General features: G+C 41.8%; 1 protein-coding gene across 11 annotated transcripts in view; it reads right to left on the bottom strand.

The window, feature by feature from the left end:
* PRUNE2 (prune homolog 2 with BCH domain) overlaps positions 1 to 15,783 on the bottom strand; it is a 95,835-nt gene that overhangs the window by 17,607 nt on the left and 62,445 nt on the right. For all 11 annotated transcript variants that reach the window (XR_011362129.1, XR_011362130.1, XR_011362131.1 and 8 more), the window contains exons 6-8: positions 13,426 to 13,557; positions 12,724 to 12,810; positions 8,640 to 8,738 (exon numbers count right to left, since the gene is read on the bottom strand). Coding sequence is in view for 8 of the 11 variants with exons in the window: in XM_069961814.1 (XP_069817915.1) it covers positions 8,640 to 8,738; positions 12,724 to 12,810; positions 13,426 to 13,557 (318 nt within the window). In the remaining 3 variants the exon portion in view is untranslated. The remainder of the gene's footprint in view (positions 1 to 8,639; positions 8,739 to 12,723; positions 12,811 to 13,425; positions 13,558 to 15,783) is intronic.

Below are 15,783 nucleotides of genomic sequence, written 5' to 3'. Positions count from 1 at the left end.
ATTGGTGTACGATGTTCACACAATGTAGCAAACAACGGCCATTGTTCGACAGAGCCGCAAAAATAATAGACATGTCGATTTTTTCAACCTTTGTTTTCCAAACAACGGCCGTTGCTTCTAGTTGTTTACACAGAGTACTTTTCTTTTGACTTGTCCTTTTCGTTAAAGTCAATGGAATTACAGGACAAGCCCAAATGGGACAGCAGTTAATATTGAGCTAAAATAATGTCCTATGGCTGATATTGAAATGTCATCCATAGGAACGTGCCAAACAATGGCCATTGTATGTACAGCATGTGAACATAGCCTAAATATAACATTCTTTATCCTGTACTGTGATTTAACGTTGCCATAGTTACAATGGGGGAGGGCAGGCTTTGTGGACAGCCCGGGGCCTATGGTACATTTCAGCTACCACTAGATTCAGCCCAGACAACAATCCTCTTTAAAGAGGTAGTGCCGCACTAAGAAATTATTCACTAAATAACACACATTACAAAGTTTAATGTATGTATGTAATGTATGTTATGTATGTGAATGGCCCCCTTCCCTGTGTTCCCCGACCCCCGCCCGTGGACCCAGAAGTGTAGTGCATTATACATACCTAATACGTGTCGACCCCCGTCCGCCGTCTTCTGACAGTGAAGTAATCTTCGGGAGGCCAGCCAACCGCTCCTGCCATCCCTCATAGCGGCCCCCACTCTGCCGCGTCATAACTATGCTCAGCCGCGATTGGCTGAGCACAGTTATGCTCAGCCAATCGCATCTGAACACAGTTATGACGCGGCAGAGGGGGGGCCGGCATGAGGGACGGCAGGAGCGGTTGGCTGGCCTCCCGAAGATTACTTCACTGTCAGAAGGCGGCGGACGGGGGTCGACACGTATCAGGTATGTATAATGCACTACACTTCCGGGTCCATTGTATAACTTTGTAATGTGTGTTATTTTGTGAATAATTTCTTAGCGCCGCACTACCCCTTTAAGCTTTAGGGCAATTAAATCCATCCATACTGAGAGTCCCATATACAGTACCTGTAATCGGAGATGTTTTATGCTTCCTGCTGCCCAGGGCTGGAAAAAGAACAGAGGGCTGGGAAAGAACAGAGGGCTGGGCACATGTGACTTATAAAAACACTTGTCAGTAGTGAGTCAGGTTCTGTTAAAGCTTCATGTCACTACAATTTAAGCCCAAAGGTAGTAATATGACTATAGTGGATAACTAGATTTGCATTTGCAGGAAAATACATAGTGCTTGAAAAGAGCGCCCCTTTACCAGTGACTTCCCTTTAAGAGAAACTTGGATCCCATTCCTTTAAGAGCGACATGGCTCCCGTCCCTATAAGAGTGACTTGGGTCCCATGCCTTTAAGAGCGACTTGGGTCCCTTTAAGAGTGACTTGGGTCCCGTCCCTTTAAGAGCTACATGGATCCCTTTAAGAGCTACATGGACGCCTTTAAGAGCGACTTGGATCCCTTTAAGAGCTACCTGGGTCCCTTAAAGGGACCCAGGTCGCTCTTTAAAGGGAATCATTTCACTCATAAAGGGACCCAAGTCGCTCTTAAAGAGACCCAGGTCGCTCTTAAAGGGACCCATTTAGCTCTTAAAGGGACCTATTTCGCTCTAAAAGGGACCCAGGTCGCTCTTAAAGGGGACCCATTTAGCTCTTAAAGGGGCCCAGGTCGCTCTTAAAGGCACCCATTTTGCTCTTAAAGGGACATATTTCGCTCTTAAAGGGACATATTTTGCTCTTAAAGGGACCAAGGTCGCTCTTAAAGGGACCGATTTATCTCTTAAAGGGACATATTTCGCTCTTAAAGGGACATATTTCGCTCTTAAAGGGACCCATTTTGCTCTTAAAGGGACACATTTCGCTCTTAAAGGGACATATTTCGCTCTTAAACGGACCAAGGTCACTCTTAAAGGGACCGATTTTGCTCTTAAAGGGACATATTTCGCTCTTAAAGGGACCAAGGTCGCTCTTAAAGGGACATATTTCGCTCTTAAAGGGACATATTTTGCTCTTAAAGGGACCAAGGTCGCTCTTAAAGGGACCGATTTATCTCTTAAAGGGACATATTTCGCTCTTAAAGGGACATATTTCGCTCTTAAAGGGACCCATTTTGCTCTTAAAGGGACACATTTCGCTCTTAAAGGGACCCAGGTCGCTCTTAAAGGGACCCATTTTGCTCTTAAAGGGACCCAGGTTGCTCTTAAAGGGACATATTTTGCTCTTAAAGAGTCACTGTCGTATTTTTTTTTTTTTGCAGAAATCAATAGTCCAGGCGATTTTAAGAAACTTTGTAATTGGGTTTATTAGCCAAATCTGCCATTATCTGCATGTAAAAAGCCTTTTCCCAGGTCCCCCCCTCCTTCCTCTTTTTCATCCACTCTGAAAAATCTGAAAATTGTGACTTGTTGCAGGAGACGTACCCTGTCTGTTCTAGGGAGAGGGGAGGGGGGAGGAGGAAGGAGGGAGTTAGCCGGCAGCAGAAAGCAGATAACAGAGGATTACAGGCAGGAGCTGGGTGACAGCTGTAATCTGAGCTCAGACAGGTCACTGGTGATGGTCAGAACAGATAACGGGTGAGGGATTTGTAGATTAACTCTTTGTTGTCCTGTTTTGGTCTTTTCTTTAGCTCTCTCCATAGGAGAACAATGAAGACAGGGGGGAGAGCTTCAAACTGCTTTTTCATGATAAAAATGCATTTTTCGGATAATAAACCCAATTACAAAGTTTCTTAAAATCGCCTGGACTATTGATTTCTGCAAAAAAAAAATTCACGACAGTGACACTTTAACCCATAGCTGCACCAGGACGTTATTGAACGTCCTCGTGCCGCTATGGGAGTTCAGAGGGGGGTCGCGCGGCGACCACCCTCTGAACTGCCGCGATCCCGGGTGCCGCGTGTAGCCCGGGCTCGCGGCTATTAGCGGGCACGGTCCGATCGCCGTGCCCGCTAATTAAGTACTTAGAAGCAGCTGTCAAAGTTGACAGCTGCTTCTAAATACTTGCTGATATGCATACCTGGTGGTCTAGTGGGGGGATCGCCCCCCTGCGGCGCGATTGCGGGGGGGCGATCCCTGCATCCATCCCGGGCCGGGGTCTGCTCCGTAATGGCGCTGATCCCGGCTCGGCATTCTATTACTTTTGGCTGCAGCAGCCAAAAGTAATAGGACACCGATCTTATGGATTCATGCAGTATAACTATACTGCATGGATCTCTATGAGAGATCAGAGTACATATACTAGAAGTCCCCCAGGGGGGCTTCTAGTATATGTGTAAAGTAAAAGAAAAATGTATTTTTAATAACACAAAACCCCCTCCCCTAATAAAAGTCTGAATCACCCCCCTTTCCCCATTTTATAAATAAAAATAAATTAATTAATTAATAAACAAACATGTTTGCTATCGCCGCGTACGTAATCGCCCAAACTATTAATTAATCACATTCCTGATCTCACACGGTAAACGGCGTCAGCGCAAAAAAATCCCAAAGTGCAAAATTGCGCAATTTCTGTCGCATCAAATCCAGAATAATTGTAATAAAAAGCGATCAAAAAGTCATATATGCGCAATCAAGGTACCGATAGAAAGATCACATCATGGCGCAAAAAATGACACCTCACACAGACCCATAGACCAAAGGATAAAAGCGCTATAAGCCTGGGAATGGAGCCATTTTAAGTGACGTATATTTGTTAACAACGGTTTGAATTTTTTACAGGCCATCAGATACAATATAAGTTATACATGTTACATATCGTTTTAATCGTAACAACTTGAGGAACATGCATAACAAGTCAGTTTTACCCCAGGGTGAATGGCGTAAAAACACATTTCCCCCAAATAAAAGAAATGCGTTTTTTTTTTCAATTTCACCACACTTTGAATTTTTTTCTGGTTTCCCGGCACATTTTAGGCAAAAATTACATCTGCCATAGCAAAGTACAATTAGTTGCGCAAAAAATAAGGGCTCACTTGGGTCTCTAGGTGGAAAAATGCAGGCGCTATGGCCTTATATACACGAGGAGGGAAAAACGAAAACGCAAAAATGAAAACTGGCTGTGTCCCCTAAGGGTTAAAGGGACCCATTTTGCTATTAAAGGGACATATTTCGCTCTTAAAGGGACCAAGGTCACTCTTAAAGGGACCCAGGTCGCTCTTAAAGGGACATATTTTGCTCTTAAAGGGACCCAGGTTGCTCTTAAAGGCACCCATTTTGCTCTTAAAGGGACATATTTCGCTCTTAAAGGGACCCAGGTCGCTCTTAAAGGGACACAGGTCGCTCTTAAAGGGACCCAGGTTGCTCTTAAAGGGACCCATTTTGCCCTTAAAGGGACATATTTCGCTCTTAAAGGGACCAAGGTCGCTCTTAAAGGGACCGATTTTGCTCTTAAAGGGACATATTTCGCTCTTAAAGGGACCCATTTTGCTCTTAAAGGGACCCAGTTCGCTCTTAAAGGGACCCAGGTCGCTCTTAAAGGGACATATTTTGCTCTTAAAGGGGCCCAGGTCGCTCTTAAAGGGACCCATTTTGCTCTTAAAGGGACATATTTTGCTCTTAAAAGGGACCCAGGTCGCTCTTAAAGGGACACAGGTCTTAAAGGGACAGATTTATCTCTTAAAGGGACATATTTCGCTCTTAAAAGGACCCATTTTGCTCTTAAAGGGACCCATTTAGCTATTAAAGGGACATATTTCGCTCTTAAAGGGACCAAGGTCGCTCTTAAAGCGACCGATTTTGCTCTTAAAGGGACATATTTAGCTCTTGAAGGAACCCAGGTTGCTCTTAAAGGGACCCATTTTGCCCTTGAAGGGACATATTTAGCTCTTAAAGGGACCAAGGTCGCTCTTAAAGGGACTCATTTTGCTCTTAAAGGGGCCCAGGTAACTCTTAAAGGGACCCAGGTCGCTCTTAAAGGGACATATTTTGCTCTTAAAGGGACCCAGGTTGCTCTTAAAGGCACCCATTTTGCTCTTAAAGGGACATATTTCGCTCTTAAAGGGACCCAGGTCGCTCTTAAAGGGACACAGGTCGCTCTTAAAGGGACCCAGGTTGCTCTTAAAGGGACATATTTCGCTCTTAAAGGGACCCATTTTGCTCTTAAAGGGACATATTTCGCTCTTAAAGGGACCCAGGTCGCTCTTAAAGGGACCGATTTTGCTCTTAAAGGGACATATTTCGCTCTTAAAGGGACCCATTTTGCTCTTAAAGGGACCCATTTTGCTCTTAAAGGGACCCAGGTCGCTCTTAAAGGGATCCAGGTCGCTCTTAAAGGGACATATTTTGCTCTTACAGGGACCCAGGTTGCTCTTAAAGGGACCCATTTTGCTCTTAAAGGGACATATTTCGCTCTTAAAGGGACCCATTTTGCTCTTAAAGGGACCCTAGTCGCTCTTAAAGGGACACAAGTCGCTCTTAAAGGGACCCAGGTTGCTCTTAAAGGGACCCATTTTGCCCTTAAAGGGACATATTTCGCTCTTAAAGGGACCAAAGTCGCTCTTAAAGGGACCGATTTTGCTCTTAAAGGGACATATTTCGCTCTTAAAGGGACATATTTCGCTCTTAAAGGGACCCATTTTGCTCTTAAAGGGACCCATTTTGCTCTTAAAGGGTCCCAGGTCGCTCTTAAAGGGACATATTTTGCTCTTAAAGGGACCCAGGTCGCTCTTAAAGGGACCAAGGTCGCTCTTAAAGGGACCCATTTTGCTCTTAAAGGGACATATTTCGCTCTTAAAAGGACATATTTCGCTCTTAAAGGGACCAAGGTCGCTCTTAAAGGGACATATTTCTCTCTTAAAGGGACCCAGGTTGCTCTTAAAGGGACCCAGTTCGCTCTTAAAGCAACATATTTCGCTCTTAAAGGGACCCATTTTGCCCTTAAAGGGACATATTTCGCTGTTAAAGGGACCAAGGTCGCTCTTAAAGGGACATATTTCGCTCTTAAAGGGACCCAGGTTGCTCTTAAAGGGACATATTTCACTCTTAAAGGGACCCAGGTCGCTCTTTAAGAGCGAAATGGGTCTCTTTAAGAGTGAAATATTTCCTTTAAAGGGACCCAGATCACTTTTAAAGGGACCCATTTCGCTCTTAAAGGGACCCAGGTCGCTCTTAAAGGGACATATTTCGCTCTTAAAGGGACCCATTTACCCCCTCAAGGAACCCAGGTCGCTCTTAAAGGGACCCGGGTCGCTCTTACAGGTACTTAGTTCGCTCTTAAAGGGACCCATTTAGAGCGGCTTGGGTCCCTTTAAGAGCGACTTGGGTACCGTTCCTTTAAGAGCGGCTTGGGTACCGTCCCTTTAAGAGCAGCTTGGATCCCGCACCTGCTACATGGCTGCCTCAGCTCTGCTATTTTACTGACTGACCTCTGCTACTTATAATGGTAAAGACCATTGCTCGGTTACCATGACAATCTTACTCATGTCAGGGAGACAAAATGGTTAAGGACCTTCCATATATTACATCTTCTATTGGCCAATAGTGGACATGTGACTGTGGATGGTGTGATACAATGCATGACGAGACCTTAGAGTTCCTATTGGCTGCTATATTTCAGCTATTTGCATATGTGCTGTGATTGGCTGTTAGCGGTTAGAGTGTGGCCATTATTTGCAATGGACCATTATTTTCTATGGGAAATTTGTGGTCTTTAAATGTAAATTTCTTAAAAACGACAAATCCGATCGAAACGAAAAATAGATAGCACACCACACACCGCCGAGGGCTTCAAAACGCAGTTTGAACGGAGTCTGTGCGCAAAGCGGTTCGGGCTGTATTACGCGCAGAAAAATGGCTGGAAGAAGAAACGGAAGAAGAAGAAGAAGAATACGGATTACAATATAGTGCTTTTCAAGCACTATAATTACTACCATGTAAACTGAGGACAGGTTCTGGTTCATGAACTTATATAAACTATAAGTGCAGCTCTTGTGCTGGAGGACATGGAGAATGTGTGTATTACCTGAATAACCTATTATTTTCAGAGTGTGCAATGTAATAAGTTCAGTTTACCTATATGGGGCCCTTCTAGTAAAAAAGAACATGGAAAACAGACATGTAAAAGTTAATTAAACAAGACCAGTTTCTATCATCTCTATTTTCTTCTTTTTTTTTTTTTTTTAGAAAAACTCCAAGTGCTGTATATGCCATTCCAGGAACAGCTGCATATTAGGTAAAATGTATATAAATGTATATGTTAAGCGTACTGTACGATCTCCAAGGCTAGACCCTTTTCTATATTAATACTTTTTAATGGATTACCTAGATTTTTTTACTGATTAGATCCAGATAAATATGTTATAATATTTTTATTTCATTTTTTGAAAATTATTATGGGGGAAAGCCACAATGCCTCAACTTCTGCTCTATTCTTTTAACAGCATTTAGAGATATGATTTACAACAGGCAACACTAGAGTTAAATAGATCCATTGATCCATCCATTAGTTTTCTGGGCATACTCTTTGACCTGTGCAGAAATCATTGTGCAAGGAGGGGGAGGTGAGCTGTAGCCATAACCTGTTATTATTCAAAATGAAAAATGAGAAAAAAACACAAAAATTCTTAAAAAATAGATTTAACATACAAATTTGGTTTAAACTATAGGTCTTTTCCAAATAACATATTGGGGGAAATTTATCAAAGGGTGTAAAGTTTAGACTGGTAAAAACTGCCCACAGCAACCAATCACAGCTCAGCTTCCAGCTCTGGTGAAAGGAAAGAAGAGCTGTGATTGGTTGCTGTGGGCAGTTTGCACCAGTCTAAATTTTACACCCTTTGATAAATCTCCCCCATTAACTTTTTCCGGGTGCTGGGAGGCAGGTCCAAAACCCAATCATCACGTCTGGGCAAAACCATACCTGCATGTGATGTCCAACAGTAGCACAGTGTTGCTGCAACATCTGAGACACCATGCAGCTACTGGATATTGTGTGCAGGTGAAACAATGATCAGGACTTAGACCAGCCTCTCCACGGTTCGCAAGGGATACTTCCGAGACATGGAATGACAGTAAGTAAGCTATGTTCTGCCTATGTGACAACCTTTTTAATCAGAAATAATCTTTGAAGAGGTATTCTCATCTCAATACTCCTGCATTGCACCCACAGAATATGCCATACATGTCTGATAGATGCCATCTCTGGGATCTGCACCTATCTCAAGCTTGAAGGCCCTCACCTGTCATCAGCCTGGGATCCACAGTTTAACATGTAAACTATCTTGAAGTATAATAAAAAGAATAAATCTAGTTTCATAACATGCATTTTAAGGGCAATGGGAGTCCAGTTCTTGCTAACTGTGTACTTTATCATTATTTAGTCCTCAAAAAACTGACCTTGTTGCTAAAAACAAAAACGGACAACATAGTTCAAGAAATTGAAGCCGGAGCTCTCATTGAATGCTGGGCAGGACAAGGGGCAGTTTGAGGAGGCAGCCTAGGGTGCCATGAGGGAAGGCAATTGGAAATGTCAATGGCCTCAATCACCAATTGTCAATCATTGATTGGCAGGAAGCTGACACCTAGCACTTCCCATGTTATTTTGTTACAGCTACATGATATATAACAAAGCAACGAAAAAAAGACATTCTTCAGTTGTTGATATGTTAAACAATTGCCCTGACACAATGACTTACTTGATAATACTTTCTGGGATCTGCACATATTCCATTGGAATCAACTCTTTGAGCTCAGCTAAACTGGAGACATACTTTATCTTGCTGCTAAACTTGGAGCTGAGAGAAAAATATATTTGTTTAGGTATCTAAACAGTATTAATCATAATCTAAATACATAAAAAAGCACTAAGTAATAATAGGGTACATAAAAGGGGTAGTGCAGCGCTAAACAATTATTCACTAAATAACACACATTACACGCTAGACCCAGAAGTGTAGTGCTCTATACTCACCTGATCCGTGTCGACCCCCGTCCGCCATCTTGCGACAATGATGTAATCTTCGGGCGTCCGGCCGAACAGCTCTGTCCCACGTGCCGGCTGCCTTCTGCCGCCTCATCAGCTGCTCAGCCGCGATTGGCTGAGCATAACTGTGCTCAGCCGCGTTTGGGGCCATTCACTAACATAACATACATTACAAAGTTGTATAACTTTGTAATGTGTGTTATTTAGTGAATAATTGTTTAGCGCCGCACTACCCCTTTAACATGTACTGTGCTTGCTGTAGATTGGATGCTGTGTTCAATCATTTAGTTAGGCTGGGTTCACACTGTGTTTTTGCAATCCGTTTTGTTCATCCATTTTTTGCAAAAAACAGATGAAAGAAAACAGATGCATTTGTGTGTATCCGTTTTGATGTTTTTCCATTGACTTTTATTATAAAAAACTGAACCAAACGGCTCAGTTTTTTTTTTTAACAGACACAAAACTGAGATCGACTAAGTTTTTGTGTATGTTAAGTAAAACGGAACTGTTTTGATCCTTTTTTTTTTTTGAATGGAAGTCAACGGAGCCACCAAATTCTCAGCAAACATTACACTGGGCCACTTCTGCCATGAGACGTATTAAGGATTCTGCCTCAGGTGGCAGAATCTCAGGTCCTTGAGGGGGCGGCACAATCCTGCCCTGTCACTTTTTTATTAAGTCAGTCTGACTGAATGACAGGGCCTGGCAGACTAATCCATGCACTGTGGCCTGCTGAACTCTGCAGGGCCTGCTGGCTCCTCCCCAACAACACATGTCTGGCAGGAGGGGAATGACAAATACAGGAGCCCCATGACAGGTCAGCCTTCCTTTTGTAGCAGTGAATTACTGGCACTGTTAGGGATCCCTGGGGGTGGGGTGGGCACTGTCAGGGCCAGCACTGGGGGGTAACCTCAGAAATAGTTTTGGGACCCCATCCCCAAGGCCCCTGAACAGCTCTGGCACATCACTCACATTATTAAGTTTTTAGGGACCAGTTTCAATTTCCGCCCCAGGCAGCAGAAAACCTAGAATCACCCCCGTTAGTACACCAGAATGTAAAAGACAGAGAGATAGGTAATCCTGTAGCAAAACCTTCCCAGGTACTGACTGGATGCCCGTCATTAGACTCCTACAGTCCATTCACAGAATAAATACTGCTGTAAAACCCATTTTACTTTTACCCAGCTCTTTTGGCTTTCTATATCAATATGTTGTTTAGCTAATGCAAGTTTAGCCTAAAAGTAAACAACAGGATGTCTTGAAAAGCCATATATTACTGGCTATATTATATTTTTACACTAATGGTTAGTGGTCGGGCATAGCCATTTATTTTCAAACTACTGTGCTTACTCTTTTTAAATAATAATAAAAACCATAAACATCCAAATGACCCTGATAAAAAGTTTAAAAACCCCAGTTAATACTTAATACTGTGTATTGCCCCCCTCTAACATCAATGACAGCTTGAAATCTTTTTTAGTAGTTATGAAACAGGCTATTTATTTTCTCAGATGGTAAAGCTGCCCTTTCTTCTTGGCAAAAATTCTCCAGTTCCTGTAAATTCCTGGTCTGTCTTGCATGAACTGCGTGCTTGAGATCTCCACAGAGTGGCTCAATTATATTGAGGTCAGAAGACTGAGATGGCCACTCCAGAACCTTCACTTTGTTCTGCTGTAGCCAATGACAGGTCAACTTTGGCTTGTGTTTTGGCTCTTTATCATTATGGAACGTCCAAGTACGTCCCATGCGCAGATTCCGGGCTAATGAGTGCAAATTTGCCCCCAGAATTTGCTGATAAAGTGCTGCATTCATCTTTCTTCAACTTTAACCAAGTTTCCTGTGCCTTTACTTTACAGTACGTTTGGCATTCCTTTCATCATAGGTCTTGTTGACTCCTCTCCAAAGGTAAAATTTTTAGTTGTGGCCAAGAAGTTTAATTTTGGTCTCATCATTTTAAATGACCTTGTTCTAGAAGTTTTGAGGCTTGTCTCTGTGCTGTTTAGCGTATTGTAGGTGACATACTTTTTGGCATTTGCCCATTAATAGCTTTCTTCTGGCGACTCAACCATGCAGTCCATTTTTCTTTAAGTGCATCCTTATTGTCCATCTATTTTTTAGAGAGTCCTGTGTTTCAGCTGATGTTATTTGTGGGTATTTCAGTTGTGGCTGAAATGTTTGTTAGTTTACCTGACTGGTTTGCTTTTTACAGAGCCCCTAATTTTCCATTAGTTAATCACAGATTGAACACTGCTGACTGACATTATCAATTCTTTAGGTATTAGAACAAAGTGAAGGTTCTGGAGTGGCCATCTCAGTCTCCTGACTTTAATATCATTGAGCCACTCTGGGGATATCTTAAAGGGAACCAATCATGTATAAATGACTATTCACCTGAGGAAGTGTGCTGATAAATCATTTAGCACACTTCCCATACATATCTTTATATCCTCCGTCCCTGCAAATGAAAAATTATAATCTTACTTTTATAGATTGGCGCACTGTATGGTAATCACCGGCAAGTAGTCATCTGGGCGTTGGGCTGTGGGAAGGTAGTCACGGTCCCCTGGGCGGTTCGACGATGTAATCACACCCCTCTGGGCGTGAGAGGTATAATTTAAACTCCAGTAAAGCTGTGACGTCCTCTGGAGTCGTGCTGTAGCTTCCGGCGGCATGGCAACATTCTCACAGCTTCACTGGAGTTTGAATCACGTCCCTCACGCCCAGATGGGCGTGATTACACCGCTGAACCGCCCAGGGGACCATGACTACCTTCCCATAGCCCACCGCCCAGATGACTATTTGCCGGTGATTAACATACAGCATGCCAATGTATAAAAGTAAGATTATAAGTTTTCATTTGCAGGGATAGGGGATATAAGGATATGTATGGGAAGTGTGCTGAATGATTTATCAGCACTCTTCCTCAGCTAAATAGTCAATTTATATGTGATTGGTTCCCTTTAAGCGCGCAGTTTACACAAGACAGACCAAGAATTCACAGGAATTGGAGGCTTTTTGCCAAGAAGAATGAGCAGTTTGACCATCTGAGAAAATTAAAAGCCTCATACACAACTACCACAAAATACTTCAAGCTGTCAGTGATGTTAGAGGGGGCAATACACGGTATTAAGAACTGATCAGGATCATTTGGATGTTTTTGGTTGTCATTATGATTTAGAGAAAACAGTAGTTTGACAATAAATGGCTTTACATAACCACTAACCATAAGTTGAAAAAAGTTTTGTGTTATCATTCTCATTCTCTGTAAAAAAAAAAAAAGGCAAGAAAATTAAAATTCTGCCGGAGTATGTAAACGTTTGCACACAACTGTATTGTTTGGAAATGGCCCATAACTTTGCCAGCTCCAAATATGGAATGAAAAATAAAAGGGCACTGACACTTTACTTCCAGGGCTTGGGGCCAGGAATACTCGTTCCTGACACTAGTGGCGGTATAAAATAATAGGATACGACATGGAGAGAAAGGAGCACTGCACCTCACACCTATGGCTGACACTAATGCCACTCGGCTACATTTAAAAACCAACGCTAGGATGTTGGTATATAATTTGATCGAACCATATTGCCCCATGTACCACGTGCCGGTCTCCTGTTTCACATGGTCTCCTGTTTCACATGGTCTCCACACTGTCGGTCAGCAACCGCCAACCCCGCAAAGTAGGGTGTCAGCCATAGGTGTGATGTGCAACAGCTCCTTTCTCTGCATGTCGTATTAAATTATAGCATATCGCACAATGTGTGCTCAATAAAATAGATTACAACTATACATATATTTACCTTATGAAAGGACGTGTCACGGCTAATATAGTTCTGATAAACCAAGATGGATGAACGATTATGAATGACTTCAAGTTCTTCCTTAACCTGTGATAAGGGATAAAGTAGTTAACATATGCATTAACATCCAATATTTACTATACATCATTTGTTACCATAGAAATATTGTTGTCGGATAACCATAGCAGCTTATGCAATCGTTGTGTGACCTGCAGAAAAACTTTGAGATAACAGCACCTCACATAGTGCATATTAATAACAAAAAAAGACTGTGGACAATATATGGGGGAATGTATTGTAGTGTCTAATCAGGACAAATTTTCTAACTAGTTTTAGACCTTTTTTTTTCTAACTTCTGTTTGGTGAATTTAATAACTAGTCACTAAGTTGACTAATAAATAGTCACTACAGATGAACTTCCAAGTTGAAAGCATTGCACTCATGCCTCCCAAAAATAAGGTATTCGTAGCCTTGCATCAACGGAATTTTTACAAAAATTGTGAAGTTCTTAAATCAGGCACAGCAGCCAAAAACCTCAAGTATATATTTTTGAAGCCAAAAATGAAGCCAAATTGAAGCCAAAACATATTTGACTGGCGAATACTAAATAGTAAATACAACTAACAACAAAAATAGGCACAAATACGAGTTATTTACAGAAAAAGAACAATGACAAATATCCATAGTCTATTGTTTTTTCACCTTCTATCTATCATTTGATAACACTTCTTCATCCACCCAAGTCCTGGCATCTTTCTTCTTGGTGTGGCTCCATTTAAGTACACAATCATATAGTCCTCTGCAACCATGAGTTCCAAGGTACTTATTACATATCTAGAATAGAATGGATAAAAACAATAAAATACTATATTTAACCCCTTAAAGACAGAGCCTGAAATGGCCTTAATGACAGAGACAAATTTTATGAATATGAACAGTGTCATTTTATTCATTAATAACTTCGGGATGCTTTTACCTGTCCGGCTAATTCTAAGACTGTTTTCTCGTGACATATTGTACTTTACATTTCTGGTAAATTGGAGTCGATACTTATAACAAATCTTTATGAAAAAAAAACAAATAACGTGAAAAATTGTGAAAAAATGCATTTTTCCAACTTTGAAACTTTTCTGCTTATACAGAAAGTGGTTATACCACATAAATTATATATTAAATAGCATTAGCAACATGTCTACTTTATGTTGGCGGCATTTATTAAACAATCTTTCATTTTTTTTAGACAATAGAAAGCGTAAAACATAAGCAGCAAATTTCCAAATTTTCTGTAAAATTTCAAAATCAGATATTTTTAGGGACCTGTTCAGGTTTGAAGTGTATTTGAGGGGCCTGTATGTTAGAAAGCCCCACAAAGCACCCCATTTCAGAAACTGCACCCCCCAAGCTCTGCAAAAGCACATCCAGAAAGTGTTTTAACCCTTTAGGAGAGTCACAGAAATAAAAGCTAAGTGTGTAAGAAATTTGAACATTTTAATTTTCTGTGCAGAGATTTTATTGTAATCCAATATTTTTCATATTTATTAACTTATTACCAGAGAAATGCACGCCAATATTGATTGCCCCATTTCTGCAGTTTATAGAAATACCCCATATGTGACCCTATTGCACTATTTGACACAACCACAAGCCTCAGATATAAAGGAGCACCTAGTGAATTTCAATGGCTCCGTTATATTTGATCATTTTTGACTGTACCACTTCAGGTTGGCAGAGGCTCTGGGGTGCCAAAACCTAAAAAACACCCCTAAAGGGACACCATTTAGAAAACTAGACCCCTCAAGGAATATAACAAGGGGTGCGGTGAGCATCTGGACCCCACAGGTGCTTCACAGATTTTCCTAACAATATGGCGTGAAAAAAGAAAAATTTATTTTTTACACTAAAACGTTGTTCTAGCCTTCAATTTTCCTTTTCACAAAGGGATGAAAGGAAAAAAAACACAAATGTGTAGCGCAGTTTCTCTCAAGTACGGAAATACCCAACATGTGGACATAAAGCGCAATTTGGGTGCAGGGCGAGCCTCCAAAGGGGAGGAGCGCCAATTGGCTTTTGGAAGCTGGATTTCACTGGAATGGATTTCAAGGGCCATTTCGCATTTACAAAGCGATTGTGCTGCCAAAACACTGGAAACCCCCCACAAGTGACCCCATTCTGGAAACTACACCCCTCAAGGAATCTAATAAGGGGTGCAGTGAGGATATGGACCCCACTGGTGATGGGCACAAATGTAGAAAAATGTGACGTGAAAGTGAAAATTTTAATTTTTTCACTTTCACGGCACATATGTGCCAGTCATCCAGGGGTACATATCCTCACTGCACCCCTTGTTAGATTTCTTGAGGGGTGTTGTTTTCAGAATGGGGTCATTTGTGGGGGTTTCCAGTGTTTTGGCAGCACAAGGGCTCTGTAAATGCGACATGGCGTTTATCATCCATTCTGGCCAAATCCAACCTCCAAAATCCAAATGGCGCTCCTTCCCTTTGGAGGCTTGCCCTGCACCCACATTGCGGTTTATGTCCACATGTGGGGTATTTACGGACTTGGGGGAAATTGCTCTACACATTTTGTGGCTTTCTTTCTCTTTTAACCCCTTGTGAAAATGTAAAATTCAAGGCTAGACCAACATTATAGTGTAAAAAATGTAATATTTAATTTTCACGCCACATTGTTCCACATTTGTACCCGTCACCAGTGGGGTCCATATGCTCACTACATCCCTTGTTACATTCCCTGAGGGGTGTAGTTTCCATAATGGGGTCACTTGTGGGGTGGTTCAACTGTCTTGGCAACACAGGGGCCTTTTAAATGCAACATGGCCCCTCGAAATCCATTTCAGCCAAATCCAGCTTCCAAAAGCCAAATGGTGCTCCTTCCCTTTGGAGGCTTACCCTGCACCCGCATGGTGCTTTATGTCCACATATGGGGTATTTTCGTACTCAGGGGAAATCGCTCTACACATTTTGTGCTTTTTTTATCTTTTAACTCCTTGTGAAAATAAAAAAATCCAGACAAGATCAATGATTTAGTGTAAAAATTAAACAT

Source organism: Dendropsophus ebraccatus, chromosome 3 (genome assembly GCF_027789765.1).
Source record: "Dendropsophus ebraccatus isolate aDenEbr1 chromosome 3, aDenEbr1.pat, whole genome shotgun sequence".
Classification (NCBI taxonomy): Eukaryota; Metazoa; Chordata; class Amphibia; order Anura; family Hylidae; genus Dendropsophus; species Dendropsophus ebraccatus.
The sequence above is the reverse complement of the archived record's forward strand: the minus strand, read 5'-3'. Positions and strand labels throughout refer to the sequence as shown.